General features: G+C 45.7%; 1 protein-coding gene across 9 annotated transcripts in view; it reads left to right on the top strand.

Annotated features, from left to right (window-relative positions):
* The window catches only part of ZMYM4 (zinc finger MYM-type containing 4), a 3261850-nt gene that overhangs the window by 1126738 nt on the left and 2116965 nt on the right, over positions 1-18147 (top strand). For all 9 annotated transcript variants that reach the window (XM_044059341.1, XM_044059348.1, XM_044059366.1 and 6 more), the window contains one exon: positions 834-1101. In XM_044059341.1, coding sequence (XP_043915276.1) covers positions 834-1101 — 268 coding nt within the window. The remainder of the gene's footprint in view (positions 1-833; positions 1102-18147) is intronic.

The following is an 18147-nucleotide window of genomic DNA, read 5'->3' as shown; positions in this document are numbered from 1 at the left end:
GTTGACATGATTGTTTCTGCTGTGTGACACAGGTCCTCAGTCCATTTGTTTTCAAATATTAATATACAAAATAATTTGGTGTCGTCAAGTGTTCCTTTCCATGACTTGAAGGCAGTTGTTGTGGATCTTACAGCTATAGTAATATGATGTGCCCACAGGGAAAGGGCATTTTGACTGCTGCATAAAGTGCTAATGTGTAGAAGAGTTCTTGTGGTGTTATGACAGTTATGTTTTCCAAACCAAGAAAATTCATTAAATTGTGCCACTTCCAAGTACAGCATTAACCTTCAGTATGTTAAGCAGTGAACTGAGAGTGAGTCAGGGGAATATAAAATTGATGAGTTTAGTAAGAGTAGGTTAAATAGGTCTGTTACTCAGAGTGTAGCCTTCCTGTTCAGTTGTTGTCAACGTTTGATACTGCTGGACTATGTGGCTTAGAGGAGCACAAGTAGCACTTTTGAAGATACACTAGCTTCTCAAATCAGCATAACTATGATCCATCTCATTCCCTTCTTAATTTATGGGTGTCTGTTGTTGTATGAGCTAAGCACAGTGGTGCACATTTCACATTTTGTATTTTGAGTGATTGATGCGAAGCCTCCAGATAGTAATAGTAATTTGTACTCTGCAAATGCTACTAGGAAATGCTGTTGTGGTATCTTGATGTCTTTGGTGACAGCATAGTGTTTGAGGCATGTTGACAATATTAAATTAAGGCAACTTCTGGTTATGTAGTAAACAAGATTTCCTAGAAGGAAAGTAGCTTTTCTTGTGATTTAACTGCTGGTAAAAAGTCAGGTTGTTAGCTCTGTTTTTTTTCCTTTTCTTTCCAGCATCACATTTGCCGGCAGACTTGCAGCATCAGTCACCTGTTACTGTTGCATCTTTGGGCACAGGTAAAACACTGCCTTCTGTTCCCAGTACAGCTGTTCGAGTATCTTGCTCTGGGTGTAAGAAGATTCTTCAGAAGGGGCAGACTGCATATCAGAGGAAAGGATCTACTCAACTCTTCTGCTCAACTTTGTGCCTCACAGGATATACTGTACCTCCTCCACCAAGGACGGGTCCTAGTTCCAAGAAAACTTGCTTCAACTGTGCAAAGTATGATATTTGTGATTTTAAGTCTCTTCTAGAAAAGGAAGATATGACTAGGAGTTGCAGAGGACTGCTCACAGGATGAACATGCACTTAGGAATTCATCTCTTTCCTAGGCAGTTTAAATCTGTGTCCTTTTTTTCCCTAAAAAAGTATATATTATATTTTATTGCCCTAACATTGATAAAAGTCTTTGGATTCTTGGTTGCAGTCATCTTTTCCATCAAGCACCATTCAGTAAAAACAAAAGTCCATGTTTTGGGGACATTTGTACACCCTTAGTAATGCATGCCATAGTGTAGTATGCCAGCAGCTTTATCTTGATCCAACCAGTTCTTTTTTGCTCCCACAATTTGGATTATGGTTCCTACTGTATTTTCTGAAGTTCTGTCTTCAGGGGCTTAAAAATGTCACAGTGAGTCATTATATGACTATTAAATTATCAGCTTCAGACCTGTATAAGTTGCCTTTATTATCTTGGGGAAGAGCAGCACATAGATAATTGACTCACATGTCAGAAATTTGGTCCTGTCATTTGAATGCACCATCAAGAGACATTTTTGGTCGACTTTGTGACCAAGAAGATGGTGGTTGTGGAATGCTTGTCATGGGTGTGGGGTCCAGTGGAAGTGTTTTATATTTAGCTCCAGGTAGTGGAACATCACCACAAGGTTGAGCACCTGAAGTATAGCTCAGGCTTTGACCCTTAAGAAGGTGACTCAGTATCAGTTAGTCCCTACTCCTTTTAGTTACTGAGATTGTCATTGGCTACAAAAGACTTAACCCACACCCATCCTCTAGTTCTCTACTGAGGCATAAGATGGAGATGCTGTAGGATGACTGTGTCTAGCTCCAACCTTGGGAAGGTGCATTGTGGGGCTCTTTACCATATGACATCTGACCAGTTGGCTGGAGCTAGAGTTCAAGCAGCCTGAACACGGCACTGGTCCCTTGAGTCACTGAGGCACCTGTGAGTAGTACTGAGGACTGTAGGCTGTCCTCCTGGGGCAGCCCCACCCCCAAGGAATTAGTTTGGAAGGCGTTGGGTCCTTCTAGTTGTTCGACATAGTGGCTTATGTCACAGGCCAGACATAAAGCTGATGTTTGCCATGGTACAAAATGAAAAAGCCTATACTGTGCTCCCAGCTGACCCATATTCAGCTAGTGACAGGAGTGCTGGAGGGGACCGGTCAGGGGGTTGGGAGTGAGCGGCCAGTGTTGACCCACCTATCTTGGGACTCAGCTTGTTGCATTGGTGATGCTTGCTGGAGTGCAGGTTTAATACCTCCTTGCAGTAAGGAGGCTGGCATGCATAAACTGCAGGCAATGCACTGCTCTGCCAGGAATCGTGCAATGTGTGGTAGCATCTATACTGTAATGCACAAACTGCTGGGAGGGGGACTTAAAAACATAAAAAAATCCCACCCTCGCAACAGTTGATAACACTGTTGTCCGAGTCTGACTCCCAGGTGAGCAAATGAGCTGGCTGGCTGAAATCCATGGGAGTAAAGAGTGAGTCTTTTGGGTGTTTGAAGGGCTAGCCATCCGATGAGTACTTGAGTCCTGAGAGTTGGACTGCATGCTTAGGGACCATGGTCAAAAGCCTATGGTAGGCCTTTCACAGACTCCTTCTATAACACATGCTACTGTTGGCTGTTATGCTGTCATCAGTTACATGCTAGCAGAGATGTAAGTAGCCATTCTAATGCCCAGGGCCATCCCTCAATCTGGCACCCCCCTTGCAACCATACACCGAGGGCCAAAAAAAAAAAAAAAAAACTGATTCTTGTTACAGTTGATAATTCTTGCCATGCATGGGTGCTAAAGGACTTCAGTGAAAAAAAGTCGTATCTTTTTAAACTGTAGCAAACTGTTTGCTACATTTTAGCAAGCAGACACTACAGTTTATTGTACCTGTGCTTCATTGCAAAAAAAAACAAAAAAAAAAACTGCTATTCTTTGTAAATTGTAGCAAATTGCTTGCTGCATTTGTAGCAAGTAGAGGCTACAGTTTATGCCTGCAGACTGCCACACATGAAGCTTTAAGGAGCTTCAGAATTCAACCCTAATGCGATACCAGTCACCTTCTTCTGACTGTGCCCCCATACAGTTTGCACCTAGTGTGGCTTTACCCATTCTTTGTGCTGGCCTTCCACAGTACCACATATGAGCTTACTGCCATTGATGGGTGAGCAGCATGGGTCTTCTTTACATTCTGGCTCCTTTGAGGAGTCAGAAGATCCCAAGGCCATTGTCTGTTGGGCAGGCAGATATATTCCATACCCTAAAAAAGCCTCTTCTTCAAAGGATCCCTCATGTTTATGAAAGAAAGTTTAGAGTTTAGACTGCAGCCCCCCAAAAAATGAAATTCCTTATGTAATTTGGCTTATGTGAAGCCGCACTTTATATCCCCCAACATAGATCCAGTCATTTAGGATACAGTCTGAGCAGCCTAGAGGCACACTGACACTATTCAACTCAAAGAATGTGGATACCCTGTATAAGCCCTTCCCTAAATGGGGGAAGCAGTTAAACAGGCACACTAGTACCGACTCCTACATTAGCTTTTCAGTCCAGCATAGTTCCAGGGAAAATCAACTTTACCACCTGACAGAGTGCAAAGCTTTGAACAGATGTAAGAATGCTTACTTTCTTGCCATATTAAATTTTTGGACTTTCACCAGTTCATCTCATCTGCCCCAATTCCACCCCATCTGTTTAAGAAGGCTCTGGATAATCTTGAAGAACTCCTGAGAGTGTGACTTGCAGTTTGCACAGATAATTAAGGCTATTCCTGTTTGGCATAAGGGTGAGAGGTTAGCATAATGGTTAAGATTTATACCTTAGACACAAGGTACAGGGTTTGATTCTCATATAGGGTAACTGGTTTGGTTTAAAATGGCCCACAAGGGAAGTTAGTCTATTACCAGTCTATGGCAAAGGCTTCTGGCAAAGGCTGTTGCCTCCCCCACAGTGCCTTTTTTGGGAAAAGTGATGAGGTTAAAACTACCAGCATAAAAATTTCAACAAAACACAAATTAAAGGGCATGCTGCTAAATGCTAGGAGTCTAAACATTAAACTGCAGTCATTGCAAGCATTCTTAACCCTGGAAAATGCTGACATCTGCACAGTAGAAAACGAAGAATCCTACCAATAAATTGGTGCTGCAGTAATAACAAATAGTAAAAGAACAAGAAATGCGCCAAAACAATGAAACTGTATAAAATCCAAAGTAGTTTGTTTATTTTCGCTAGTACAAAGAAAAAACAAAAGTAGTTTCACAGACAACAGTCTGCTTCATCAGGCTACATCTTATAACTTATCAAGCACCTTTTTTTGTATTCATTCAGTGATGCAATATATCAAATCTTAAAGTGAACTGACATGTAAAACTTCATTCTATAAAATATGTATAAACATTTTATTAACTTTAGAAAAACTTTAAAAAATTCATCTCATATAATTAATATGAAAGGCATTCATTTAATACAATTATGTAAAAATATTAGTTCTGGTCGTAGGGAATAAACCTCATTAAGGCCAGGTGGCAATGAAGCTCTAAAATACAGAATCCACGATGTCCTTCAAGGATGCATCTGCAGTCCTTACAAATGGGTTGTCCTGTCGTCAGGCAGCCCTTCGGTCGGCCGGATTCCAAAGTCTGGGTCTGGCCTCGGCTGATGTCGCACTTCACCCGACGTCATAGCTGCAGTTCTTCGGGTATAAAGGTATCAGCCGACGCCATTTTCCTCAGTCTTTCTTGCCGCGTGGCGCCCGAAGCAGAAGCTGTTCGCAAGTGCCGGTCGGTCAGAACCAGAGATTACTACTACCGAAGACTTCTAAAAAGCTAAGTACCCCGTTGGGGACTCTTTCTTGCCTCAGCCGATGTCAGAAAAAGTGAATAACTGTTTAACTTGTGGGAAACAAATACCTCATAAAGATTTCCACTCTTACTGCCTACCTTGCTTAGGCCCAGACCACGACGTAGCAGCTTGTCTAGCCTGTGCTTCTTTCAACCGACGGACGCTTAGACGTCTGTCGGAAATTGCTGAGGAGTTTTTCGGCTCCGCTTTTGCTTACATTATGCCGTCGGAAACTCCGACTACGCAAATGACTAAAAAGCGCAAGGAAAAGGACTGACACTCGCGGTCCGCGGTTTCGGCCGAAACCACGGTTAAGCCAACCGCGAGTGTCTAGGTTTCGGCTGAAACAGAGTCCACGGTTCTTCTTTCGGCCGAAAACTTGCCTCCTACCGAGGCCTCATCCAGCATGGCTGAATCTGCTACTGAAATCCCACCTGCTCTTGCAGGTTCACAGGATTTATCTGATACTATTCCTTTAGATATTTCTACTCCTGCACGTGGAGCTGCTAGGCCCCCTGCATCCATGTCGATTAAGGCTTTTGCCAGGGCTAAAGCAGCAAAATCTACCAAAACTGTGCCTGCTAAGACCCCCTCTCACAGGCCTAGCTCTAGTTCTCAAATGCTTAGTCTAGCAGAGGATCTCATTTCTTTGATCAGGGGATCCCAACCCCACCCAGACAGGGCCTCTCACCCACCTCCAGAGAAGAGGCCTAGAGCAGAACCCCTGAGCCAGTTTCTTCAGATGACTCCTCTGATGATTCAGATAATACAAATCCTCCAGAGGGCCCTTATTCTCCTTATGAGGACTCTGATGCAGAAGAGTCCATTCCTTCTGCCTCTCCGCCTGAGGAATTTTCTTTGGGGAAACCTTGCATGCTATGAGGGAACAATTTCAATGGCAGGGCCAGGATTTTTCAGACTCTAGGAAAAGGCTTAGAACCTTTTGCATTTGCCACAGCATAGGCCTTTAGCCATTCCTCCAGTACTTACTGTTGTGGATGATGCATTTAATGATGCTTGTACTGCTCCTGATTCTCTTCCCCCGGCCCCTGCTAAGCCCGATAGGTACTACAGGGTTCCGGACACACATTATCATTTGTATAAGGCTCCTTTTGCAGATCCTGAAACTATCTCCCAGGGACCCAAGGCTGTAGCAGCTACCTCTGCCAAAAACCAACTCCCCTCTGAAAGGGAATCTAGGGCCTTAGAGAGATGGGGTAAAAAAGTTTACACTTCCGCTACTCTTTCAGCTAGGGCCTTAAACTGTCAATTCCACATGATTCAGTATCAGGAATTTATGTTAGATCAGTTAACTAAAAAACTGTCCTCGGATGAACCATTAGACAAAAAATCTGTTCAGGAAATGGTACATAACATTCAGCAGGTCAGTAATCATTCCTTAAAATGCGGCTATGATGCACTGGAGGCTTCTTTTAGATCAGCTATGACTGGTACAGTGATCAGAAGGCATGCATGGTTAAAAGAACAGTCCTTACCAGACCATGTTAAATCAAGGCTCCAAGATGCTCCTATGGATAAGCTCAATTTGTTTGGCTCCCCGGCACAGCAGGTGCTGAAGAAGGTGGAGGAGAAAGCAAAATCTGTCCAGACAGTCAAGGATTTCTTGCAGGTCCAGCCTCCAAGGTTTAGTAGGAACTGGCCTTCCAAGAATTGGTCTTTTCCAGACACCTCCAGAGCCCAGAGAGGCAGGAACAGGCGCTCAAGAGGCAGGGGTCAATCCAGAGGTGCCTACAGGGGACGTCAATGGCAGACTAACAACCAGCGAGGTACTGCCACAGATCCAGCCACCACCACTTCCACAGGACAATCACAGTGACTTGGCTCTGGCACCGCCTACCAGGGAACAACTAGAAGCACCCTTAGGCGGAAAGCTAGCCTTATTTTCAGTAAACTGGCACTACATCACAGGAGACAAATGGATTTTACAGACAATAGACCAAGGTTACAGGTTTCACTTCCATATTCTACCAAGGAAGAGAGGAATGCCAAACCTACCTCCAAATCAGAAAACAGAAGCTCTACAACAAATAAATCACTTACTAAGCATGAGAGCTATAGAAAGGGTACCGTCTATGGAACAGGGGCAATGATTTTACTCCAGACTCTTCCTGGTACCAAGAAAAGAAAACCAATGGAGACCTATTCTAGACCTGTCCGCTCTAAACACATACCTCATTGTTCCAAAATTCAAAATGCTGACCCTACAGCAGCTTCTTCCCATGCTGGGCAAGGAGTTTTGGCTGGTAACTCTAGATCTCAAGGAGGCATACCTGCACGTCCCCATACGACCAAATTGCAGAAGATACCTCAGATTTCTTGCAGGATCAGAGCATTATCAATTCTCAGCATTGCCCTTTGGCTTATCTACTGCGCCCAGAGTATTCACGAAATGCCTGGCATCAGTAATGGCTCATTGCAGACTTCAGGGAATTCAAATTTACCCTTACCTGGACGACTGCCTGTTACAAGCGGACAACAAAAACAAATTAACAAAAGATTTGAAAAAGGTCATTTATCTACTGCAAGCCCTAGGATACACAGTCAATATAAAAAAGTCAAGACTGATACCATCCCAAAGGATAACCTTCTTGGGTGCAGAGCTGGACACATCAAACCAAATGGCATTCCTAACAGCAGAAAAACAGAAGCACCTCCCTCTCTACTTCATGGCATTAACAAAGCAGAACCAGCTAACAGCAAGAAAAGTCCTGCAAGCCCTGGGTTACATGGCATCCTGCATAATATTGATTCCACATGCCAGACTACATATGAGTAAGTTACAGTGGTACCTAAGGAGTTTATGGTCTCAGCACAAGCACAGCCTAGAAACCCGAATTCCAGTAATTCCATGCCTGAAGTAAGAATTCCAATGGTGGGCTCAGGCCTGTCAATCGAACAAAGGACTGCCCTTCCACAGACCTCAACCAAGCCAGACCATCACAACGGACGCCTCAGACCTCGGTTGGGGGGCACACATGTTGGACAACTGCATACAAGGTTTATGGACTCAAGACCAGCTGCACCTGCACATAAATCAAAAGGAGATGCTGGCAGTAAAACTGGCAATTCAGACATTCAGACCATTTCTTCGACAGGGTCAATTGCTGATAAGGACGGACAACACCACAGTTATGTGGTACATCAACAAACAAGGAGGCACGCATTCATACCCTCTATGCCGGATGGCAATGGACCTCTGGAATGTGGCCCTGAGCTTCAACATTCAGTTACAAGCAATATTTGTACCAGGAAAAGAAAATATACTGGCAGACATCCTAAGCAGAACTACCACGGATGCCCACGAATGGATGCTGCATCCAGACATCTTCAAAACCATTACAGGGAAATGGGGACTACCAGAAGTAGACTTATTTGCATCTCCACACAACTACCAATTGAAAAAATTCTGCACGAGGGCATACCACCCACTTGCTTGGACGGTGGACTCCCTATCCTTCAGTTGGCAAAACCTGACAGCATATGCATTCCCACCTCTTCCTTTGATGCACAAGGTGCTATTGAAGATCAAAGACCGTCCAAGGATCATCCTGATAGCTCCAGACTGGCCAAGGCAGCATTGGTACCCATTACTGAGGAGTATGTCTCGGGAACAAATATGGCCTCTGCCCCTAGTTCCCTTACTGTTAACACAGAACAACTTCAAAACCCTGCATCCAAACCTAAAAACACTGCAGCTGGCTGCCTGGAACGTGCATAAGACAAAATAACCCAGATTTATCTCAAAGGGTTAAAGACATTATCTTGGAGGCTCGCAGACCCTCAACAAGAAAAAATTATTCAGCAAAATGGAAAAGATACCTCATTTGGAGTGCAGCAAAAGGAGAAAATGTGTCACTGGTAAACATAGCTAACATCCTGGAATACTTGGCAGAGCTCTTCCACAATGGCCTGTCCTATTCTTCCATTAAGATTCATGCATCAGCTATTTCAGCAGAATACAACATGGACCCTCCAGTCTTCTCACATCCTCTGCTCAGGCAGTTTCTGAGAGGAATTAAAAATGTAAAGCCACCTAGGAAGCCACCATTGCCCGCATGGGACTTGAACTTTGTGTTAGAAAAGTTGACACTCCCTCCTTTCGAGCCAGCAGCAACAGCAAAATTACAGTACTTATCATGGAAGACTGCTTTCCTGCTTGCAGTCACTTCAGCAAGAAGGGTTTCTGAACTACAGGCATTAATGGCAGTACAGCCCTTCCTTATCTTCCATCAAGATAGAGTGTCCATGAGAACTAATCCTACTTTTATGCCAAAGGTGGTCTCCAGGGTATCTTTAAACCAAGCTATCCACCTACCTACATTCTTTCCCAACCCACAGAACAAGGGAGAAAGACTGTTGCATACCTTAGATGTACATAGACAATTGCGTTACTACCTGGACAGGACCAAGAGCAATAGAAAAACTGACCAGCTACTGGTAGCATATGCAACAGGAATGGAAGGAAAAGCAATTTCAAAACAGACAATCTCTAAGTGGATAGGAAATTGCATTAGATTTTGTTACTCTCACCATGGGAAGAAAACTCCAGAAAACATCAGACCTCACTCTACAAGAGCTACAGCCACTACCACAGCTTTTTTACGAGGAGTGGCTACCAAAGACATTTTAGAGGCTGCTACTTGGAGCTCCGTGCATACATTTGCCAAGCATTATAATCTACCCTTATACTCCAGATCCCGAGCAGGTTTTGCCACTGCTGTTTTGCAAGGGATCTTAACTACACCATAATCTTATTACTCCTCCCCCAGTTTGGCTATGGTATTCTACCCATTTGTAAGGACTGCAGATGCATCCTTGAAGGACATAGTACAGTTTTGTACCTACCATAAATGTAGATGTCCGAGAGGCATGCATCTGCAGTCAGGATTACCCACCCTCCTTCCCCTCTGTGGTACTCGTAGGGTATTTGCCCATCTTGTAGCTAGCTGGGGGAATCTATTATGGTGTATTTGTTTGTATATATGTACATACATGCTTATTTTTGGTTTGCTCTCTACTATTTGGAACCATTTGCATTTATCTAAATTTAGCCTTCCTAGAGGGCACCTGGCATCTGGGGCAAGAAACACTGAGGAAAATGGCGTCGGCTGATACCTTTATACCTGAAGAACTGCAGCTATGACTTCGGGTGAAGTGCGACATCAGCCGAGGCCAGACCCAGACTTTGGAATCCGGCCGACCGAAGGGCTGCCTGACGACAGGACAACCAATTTGTAAGGACTGCAGATGCATGCCTCTCGGACATCTACATTTATGGTAGGTACATAACTGTACTTTTTCACATCTTTCCTTGTGGTTTGTAAGGTCAACCCCCCCCAAGGATCATTAACCCTTTCAAGAATACAAAATTTAAAACAGTGTGTGGTGTCATTCTCCAATATATGTTTATATAAAGAATTTGTGGGAATCCTTCTCTTTATTTCAGACATATGACTACTAATGCGATTTTTAAGCATCTGATTTGTCATACCAATTTAGAATGAGACACGCTTCGTACATCTAGCCATATATATTAAATTTTTAGTGCAACAGTTTCCAAACACCTATAGACTAAATACTATTTTTCTAACAGGGTCAACGAAACTATAATCAGTAAAAATAAACCTGCATAGTGAACACTGGTTACACTTGTATGTTCCCTTTTTATTTGAATGTTGTATATTATATGTATGTTGTTCCCTATAGCAAAGCTTATTTTTCAGATTTGCACATTTTGTATATGTGAAATAGGGTCTGTCTATACTAATATCTTGTAGTTCTGGGATTTGTGAAAGTATGAGACAGTGCGTAATAATCACCTCCTTTATAGATAGTGTGTTTTGATCATATGTCAGAATATATCTACATTTATTATCTGTCTTCTTTTTTATAACAGTATTATCATGTTTGAGTTTGTTTGAAAAAATAGGTGCATATTTAGAGTTCCTCTCAGCTAATAGCAACAGTTTTAGGGAAATTGCCTATTTTCTGCAGTATCCCCTTTTTTGAAAATCAGTGGTCATCTGTTCTAATTGTTCATGTAGCATCTCACTCTGAGTATTTAATTGACTGGCTCTTACCATTTGATTAAACATATTATTATCAAACGTAGTTAGGATGCATGCTGTCTCTAGCTAGGTATGTGGTCTTTTTAACTTGTTTATTAAAAAGCATAGTATCTAGCTTTCCTGTTACTTTTTTTAAAGTAATGTCCAGAAAATAGGTACTACGATATTGAATATTTTTCTTAAATTTCAGAAACTCTGTAGTAGTGTGTAGATAATCTATAAATTCTTTTAACTCTATCAAAGATCCATCCTACATAAGACGTCATCAAAGAACCTATTAGAAAAAACAACTTTATCTTTAGTTAGTATTATGATTATTAAATATTACTTTCGTCTCCCAGAAATTCATAACTATGTTAGCGTAGGTATTTGCTACAGGGGTGCCCATGGCAACCCCTGTCTGCTGTTTATAGTATATGTCATAAAATAAAAAAAACATTATATCTGAAGTAGTTAACTTCATTTGTGCAGCAACCTTTGGGAAATCGGATCTGACCTCGGATCCGAGCCGGCAGTTTTCAACAGCTTTAGATCCGAGCTCCAAGCTCCTCCCCCTACCCATAATCCCCTGCCAACCCTGACTGACCCCAGATCTAGTTTGCCGCGGTTTCGTTCAGCAGCTTGATCCAGAGTCTCCTGGCGTTCTCGTTCTCTTTGTGAGAAAAAATTTTACTTTTTACAACTTTTCTTTAATCTTTGGTGTGAAAGTATGTTTAGCCCCCATTTTAGTCTAAACGCTCTTAGTTTATTTTATTTCTAGTTATCCTCCCCCTTCCTTCGTGGTTCCGTCAGTGTTGTGTGTGTGTATTTGGGGCCTTGTGTGTGTGAGTTACTTTCTTGAGTATGTCTGAGGCCCCAAAGATAATGTTTTCTAAGTGCACCGAGTGTGGCCATAAGCTGTCCCCAGCGGATGGCCACACTCTGTGTGTATTGTGCCTTTGGGTTGAACACCTGTCCTCTGGTTGTACCATTTGTGCAGCGTTCAACCCCAGGGCACTTAAGGACCAGAGGTCTAAGCTGATTCTGGCGGGTCTTCTGCCTCCGGACTCAGCTTCTACCTCCGGTCCTTCTGTAGCTCCCGCAGCGGCTGCCACTCCTGCTTCCCTCCCCCTGGCCGGGACTCAACCTCCCGCCTTAGGCTCGGAGGAGAGGCAGGCTAGGAAAGAAAGGAGGAGGGAGAAGCACCACAAGCGGCGGACGGAGGTCTCCGCTTCGGCCCCCCTGGATAAGCGGTCTTCTCCCTCCAGGTCTTCTGGTTCTCCTCCTTGTCGGATCCGGTCCCCGTGCTTTTCACCGGGTCCTCAGGAGGAGGAGTCCCGATCTCCTTCGAGGTCATCGAGGCGACACTCCCGCCCCGCCTTGGTGGCCTCGACGAGATCTACGAGAAGTCTCACAGATGCAGATTTGGACCAGATGATGAGAAGATTCCTCCAGTCCCAACTGCAGATGGGAGTGCTCCTGCCTCCGCCCCCTCCGGGGGGAGCTCGACCCCCTTCTTTGTCACGATAGCTCCTTCTCCGTCCCATTTCCCAGGTTTGGAGTCTTCGGAGCCGGGCAGCCTTGGAGCCGGGGGTGTGTCAGCATCGATAGTCTCGGGTACTTCGGCGCCGACACTTCCCTCGAGTCTGTCGGGTCCATTTTCTTTGGATCCGAACTCTCTGAGCCGAGGGCTGAGCTTCGAATCTGGCGGTATCGGTATGCCTTCGGCTCCGTCCTGGATGGAGCATGCTGGTCCGTCGGATCCGATCACTTTGGCGTCGCCCCCAATCCATCCGTCTGATCCGAGGGAGAGTCTGCTTTCAGATCCCAGAGAGAGCAGCTCTCCCTCGGCATTCGACGTGGCAGAGAGGGTTCTGTCGAGGGATTCCAGGCCCCTGACCCTTGCCACGGCTCCACCCTGCACTCCTTCTCAGTTGGGCCCGGCTTCCATCACCCGGCCCCAGGGACAGCCTGCTTTGATGTCCCAGGTAGTTCGAGTGGAACAAGACGTTGCTGGTGAGACCTCCTCGGACAGCCCCCCAGAGGAGGTCCCTCACAAGCGAAGGTGCAAGAGGAGGCACTTGGACTCCCCCGAGTCCTTGACTGAGGACACGGATTTGGAGGAAGGGGAAGGTTCCCCAAGATCACTCCCCGAAGATGTCTCATTTGGTGACATCATGGAGATGCTCAGAATAAAGGGGGGGGGGTGGTCTGCCCCAAAGTCTACCTTGGACGAATCTATGTTCCTGGAGGCGTTTGAACCAGGCCCGTCTACCTCTTGGGTGTCCCCTCCTGCCAACCCCCTGGTAGACTTGATCACTACCAGGGCGTGGAAGGAGCCGGACACTGTGGAGCCAGACCCCAAGCGCCCGGACAAGATCCTTAGCCCACCCTCTGACAAGTCCCACTGGAGTAAGGGTCCCCCTGTAGATGCCATGTTGGTGGCGGTGGCCACCAAGAGGGAACTTGCTCAGGAGAGTCCCTCGGTTCATCCCCCCGAGCAAGGAGTCTCGGTCGATGGATCGCCTAGGGAAGCAGGTGTTTAGTTCAGCAATCTTCTTTGTGAAGTCGCTGAACTACATGGCACATGTGCTCCGACTGCAGCGGGACCTTATCAAAGAGTATGCTGCGTGCCCCCCCCCCCCCGAGTCCATGTCGGCGGAGGACAAACAATTGCACTCCACCCGGATGACCACTCTACGATCCATATTTAACACCTCTATGCGGCTTCTGTCTCATGCCACGGAAGGAGGCCTGGCTCCGACACTGTGATTTCGCGGAACCCTTTAAGGCATCGTTCGCTAATGCCCCTTTTCATGGTTCTGCCCTCTTCGGCAAAACCGTGCGAGGTACCTTGGTCCAGAGCGAAAAGGACGGGAAGATGTTGTCTACCGTCGGAGTCTGCTTCTCTGCTCCCCAGAGGTCCTTTTCTAAGAACCAAAAGGGACAGAAGAAGATGTAGTTCCAGAAGTCGCAACAGTCCCGTCCCGCTCCGGACTCCCAGCCCTTCCGTGGCAGAGGAGGGCAGGGTGGACGCCGCCCTAGAGGCAGAGGGGACCCGCGGAACTTTGGATCCAGAGAACCCTTCTCGGACCAATCCACGCATCACCCTTGAGGGGTTGCCCGATTGCTCCACTCTGGAGGCAGTCGGGGGGCGTTTCTCAAAGCACCCAGCAGCTTGGGAGTCCATCACGACAGACCGCTGGGTGCTTCGCATCATATCCAGAGGATACCAAATTCCCTTTTCTCGTTACCCACGCAGCCCCAGATACCTCCCCGATGTCCCACCCGAGCAGAGGGAGGCTGCAGCAATGGAAATCCATCATTTGCTGGAAAAAAGAGCCATCCAACACGTCCCCCCAGACCAGTGCGGGTCCGGGTTTTACTCCAGGTTCTTCTTGGTGCCAAAAAAGACAGGGGACTTGAGACCGATCCTCGACCTCTCTTCCCCGAACCTGTCCGTAACCAAAGAGAAGTTTCGCATGTTCACTTTTCAATCCATTCTCCCCCTTTTGCGGGAGAACGATTGGATGTGCTCTATAGACCTCAAGGATGCGTACTACCACATTCTGATGGACAGGCGATCCAGGAGGTTCCTCCACTTCCGGCTGGGAGCCAGTCATTTCCAATTCAGGGTCCTCCCCTTTGGTCTCACCTCAGCCCTCAGGGTGTTCACCAAAGTGTTAGCAGTGATAGCGGCCCACCTGAGGCTCCAGGGAATTCAGGTCTTCCCGTACCTGGACGACTGGCTCCTGACCGCCCCGACAAGGCATCTACTCTGTGCAGCCAGAAACTATTTTCTTCGTCTAGCTCCCCGGCTGGGGATCACTATCAACATAGAGAAGTCGTCTCTTACTCAGACTATAGACTTCATAGGGGCCAGATTGGACACAAACAATCTCGTAGCTTTCTTGACCACAGACCAGCTACTATCCCTGAGGCTACATGTGCAGGCCATTCTACAATCTCCAGCTCCCCTGCCGGAATTGGTCCTGAGGGCTCTTGGCTCGATGGCTGCAGCGATCAACCTATTGCCAATGGCACGTTTGAACATGAGGGTCTTACGGTGGACCCTCCAGGTCCAGTGGTCCTTTCTTCACTACACTCTGAGCCATCCCGTTCCCCTCAGCAGGGCCTGCAAGAGGGCCCTCCTATGGTGGCTCCAGTCTCCGGAACTTCAGCAAGGACGCCCCTTTACTATGACCCCTCCACTAGCCACGGTGACCACGGATGCCTCCCGCCACGGATGGGGGGGGGCATTGTTCGGGAGGGACAGTCCAAGGCACGTGGGACCTCACAGAGACCTCACTGCATATCAACGTCTTAGAGATGAGGGCAGTGCTGTTAGCGTTGCAAGCACTTCAGGACCTTCTTCCTGTAGGAATGATTGCGATTCAGACGGACAACATGTCGGTTGTCTGGTACATCAACAAACAGGGGGGAACCAGGTCTTACCCACTCTGTCGAGAGGCCATGAGGGTGTGGGAATGGGTGATCTCCACAAACTGCTTTCTCTTAGCAATGCACATTCTGGGATGGTCCAACATCCTAGCGGACAAACTAAGTCGCACCATCCTGTTACCATACGAGTGGTCACTGAATCCCAAGATAGCGAATCGGATCTTCGCCAAATGGGGTCAACCCTGTTGCGATCTCTTTGCCTCTCCCTCGAACACAAAATGTTACGACTACTTCGCTCTCATTTCCCCCTCCTGGGAACCCCCGAGAGATGCTCTGGTGCATGCTTGGCCTCCCGGTCTTCTTTATGCTTACCCTCCTCTTCCTCTAATGCTGAAGTTTTTTCAGAAAGCCAGTCAGTTGGGGAGCATTATAAACCTCATTGCCCTGTTTTGGCCTCATCAAACCTGGTTCCCTTACCTTTGGTCTCATCTGGTGAATCCTCCTTGGATTCTGGATCCCCGTCCGGATCTAATATCCCACCGCCTAGATCTCCCAGTCCTGAACCTGGACAACCTCAAGCTCACAGCTTGGCTGCTCCAGTTCCACTCATAGCTAGAACTCCCGGTATCTCTTCCCCAGTTAAAACCATTCTAGTAGCTGCGCACAAGTCTTCTACTAGAAAGATATATAACAGCAAATGGAAACGTTTCTCCATTTGAGCGGAACGCAAAAATTTGGATCCTTTTACAGCTCCTCTGCCCGCTGTATTAGACTTTCTGTCAGGACTGTTTTATCAGGGAGCTAGTTCCTCCACAGTCAAGGTCCAACTAGCAGCTGTCTCTCATTATCACGTTGGAAATGAATTGGGCCCTTTGATCACCATGAAATTGTGTAAGACCTTTTTGAAGGGCACCTTTCTGTTCAGACCCCCAGTGAAGGATGTAGTCCCTCCTTGGGATTTAACGCTGGTACTTCAGGCCTTGACAGCTCCCCCATTTGAGCCTGCAGCTTCCATAGATCTTAAATTCTTATCATGGAAAACAGCCTTTCTTGTCGCTATCACCTCGGCTCGAAGGGTCTCTGAACTGCAGGCCCTCTGTGTAAAAACCCATACTTGACCTTTCGCAAGGATAGAGTTTACCTCAGGACCAATCCCTCCTTTCTTCCCAAGGTTGCCTCTGAGTCAAATATTAACCAGTCCATCAACTTGCCGGTCTTTTTTCCTAACAAAGGGGAATACAAATTACACTCATTGGATGTGCATAGACAACTTCGCTTCTACATCCACAGGACATCTGGTCATAGGAAATCCGACCAGTTGTTCGTCTCCTTTGCCAAATTTAACTTTGGTAAATCTGTGTCTAAAGTCACACTCTCTAGATGGATTTCACAGTGTATCCTTTTAGCATACGAAAGTTCGGGCAGGCCCGCACCTCAGGGAGTCCATGCCCACTCTACTCGATCTGTGTCTACCTCTGCAGCTTTTAGAGCTAGAGTTTCTTTGGATGATATTTGCTCGGCAGCCACTTGGGCTTTATCTCATACTTTTATCAATCACTACAAATTGGACATTATCTCCAGAGGGAGAGCATCCTTTGGGCTCTGCAGTGCTCCGGAACATCCGTCCATGAAGGCCGCCCAAGATTCAGGTAGCTGGGGACTCTTTCCCAAAGGTTGCTGCACAAATGAAGTTAACTATTTCAGATTAAGAAGTTATGTACTCACCATAACGTTCCTTCTGAGTAGGTAAACTTCATTTGTCAGCAACCGTCCCTCCCTCCTGCCCCCTCACTTGCGAATGTTCTCATACTCAGGTCCATGGGTTTTACCCACTTATCTTGGGATTAATCATTGCTAGCAGTTTCTGCTGTTGGGCAAACTTGATCTGGGGTCAGTCAGGGTTGGCAGGGGATTATGGGTAGGGGGAGGAGCTTTGAGCTCGGATCTAAAGCTGTTGAAAACTGCCAGCTCGTTTCCGATTTCCCAAAGGTTGCTGACAAATTAAGTTTACCTACTCAGATGGAACGTTATGGTGAGTACATAACTTCTTATTTCTAGCAATAGCCAAAGTAAATCATAGATTAAATGTATATTAATATTTTGAAGTTGTGGTTGATCCATTATATATTGTTTAATCATATCTATTCCGATTTGATTTGGAATGCAAGTGAACAGATAATCTAAATCTAGAGTTGCTAGATAAGTTAATGTAGAGTGTTTGTCCGTCCATTCATATAATAGTTCAAGGAATTCTGTGCCATCTTTAGTTATGGTAGTAGAAGTATTTAAAACCTGTTTCAGTTCTTTCTCCAAGAATGTAGATATCGGCTCAGTGACCAAACCTCGTGCTGAGACTATTGTACGTATTAGAGGGTCAACGGTAGACTTATGCATTTTTGGAATGCTGTATATCATAGGAATAATGGGCTTCATAACTTCAAAATAATCAAAACGCTTTTTACTTATGAAGCCTTGTTGCAACAATTCTACCAATTTGTTAGACACATGCTTAACAATTATTCCAGCAGTATTACTATTAATACAAATATAATCAGTCACATTCAAAAGTTTTAAACATTGATGCAATATAATGTTCCTTATTCAGTATTACAATACCACCACCCTTGTGTGCTGGTTTAATCACTATATTATCATTATTGTATAAAGAGTATATAGCCTCTCTTTCATTCTTTCTTAGGTTATGAAATGTTTTTTTTTA

Source organism: Protopterus annectens, chromosome 1.part2 (genome assembly GCF_019279795.1).
Source record: "Protopterus annectens isolate FY-2018-M chromosome 1.part2, PAN1.0, whole genome shotgun sequence".
Lineage (NCBI taxonomy): Eukaryota > Metazoa > Chordata > Ceratodontiformes > Protopteridae > Protopterus > Protopterus annectens.
This window is presented reverse-complemented; position numbering and strand designations above follow the sequence as displayed.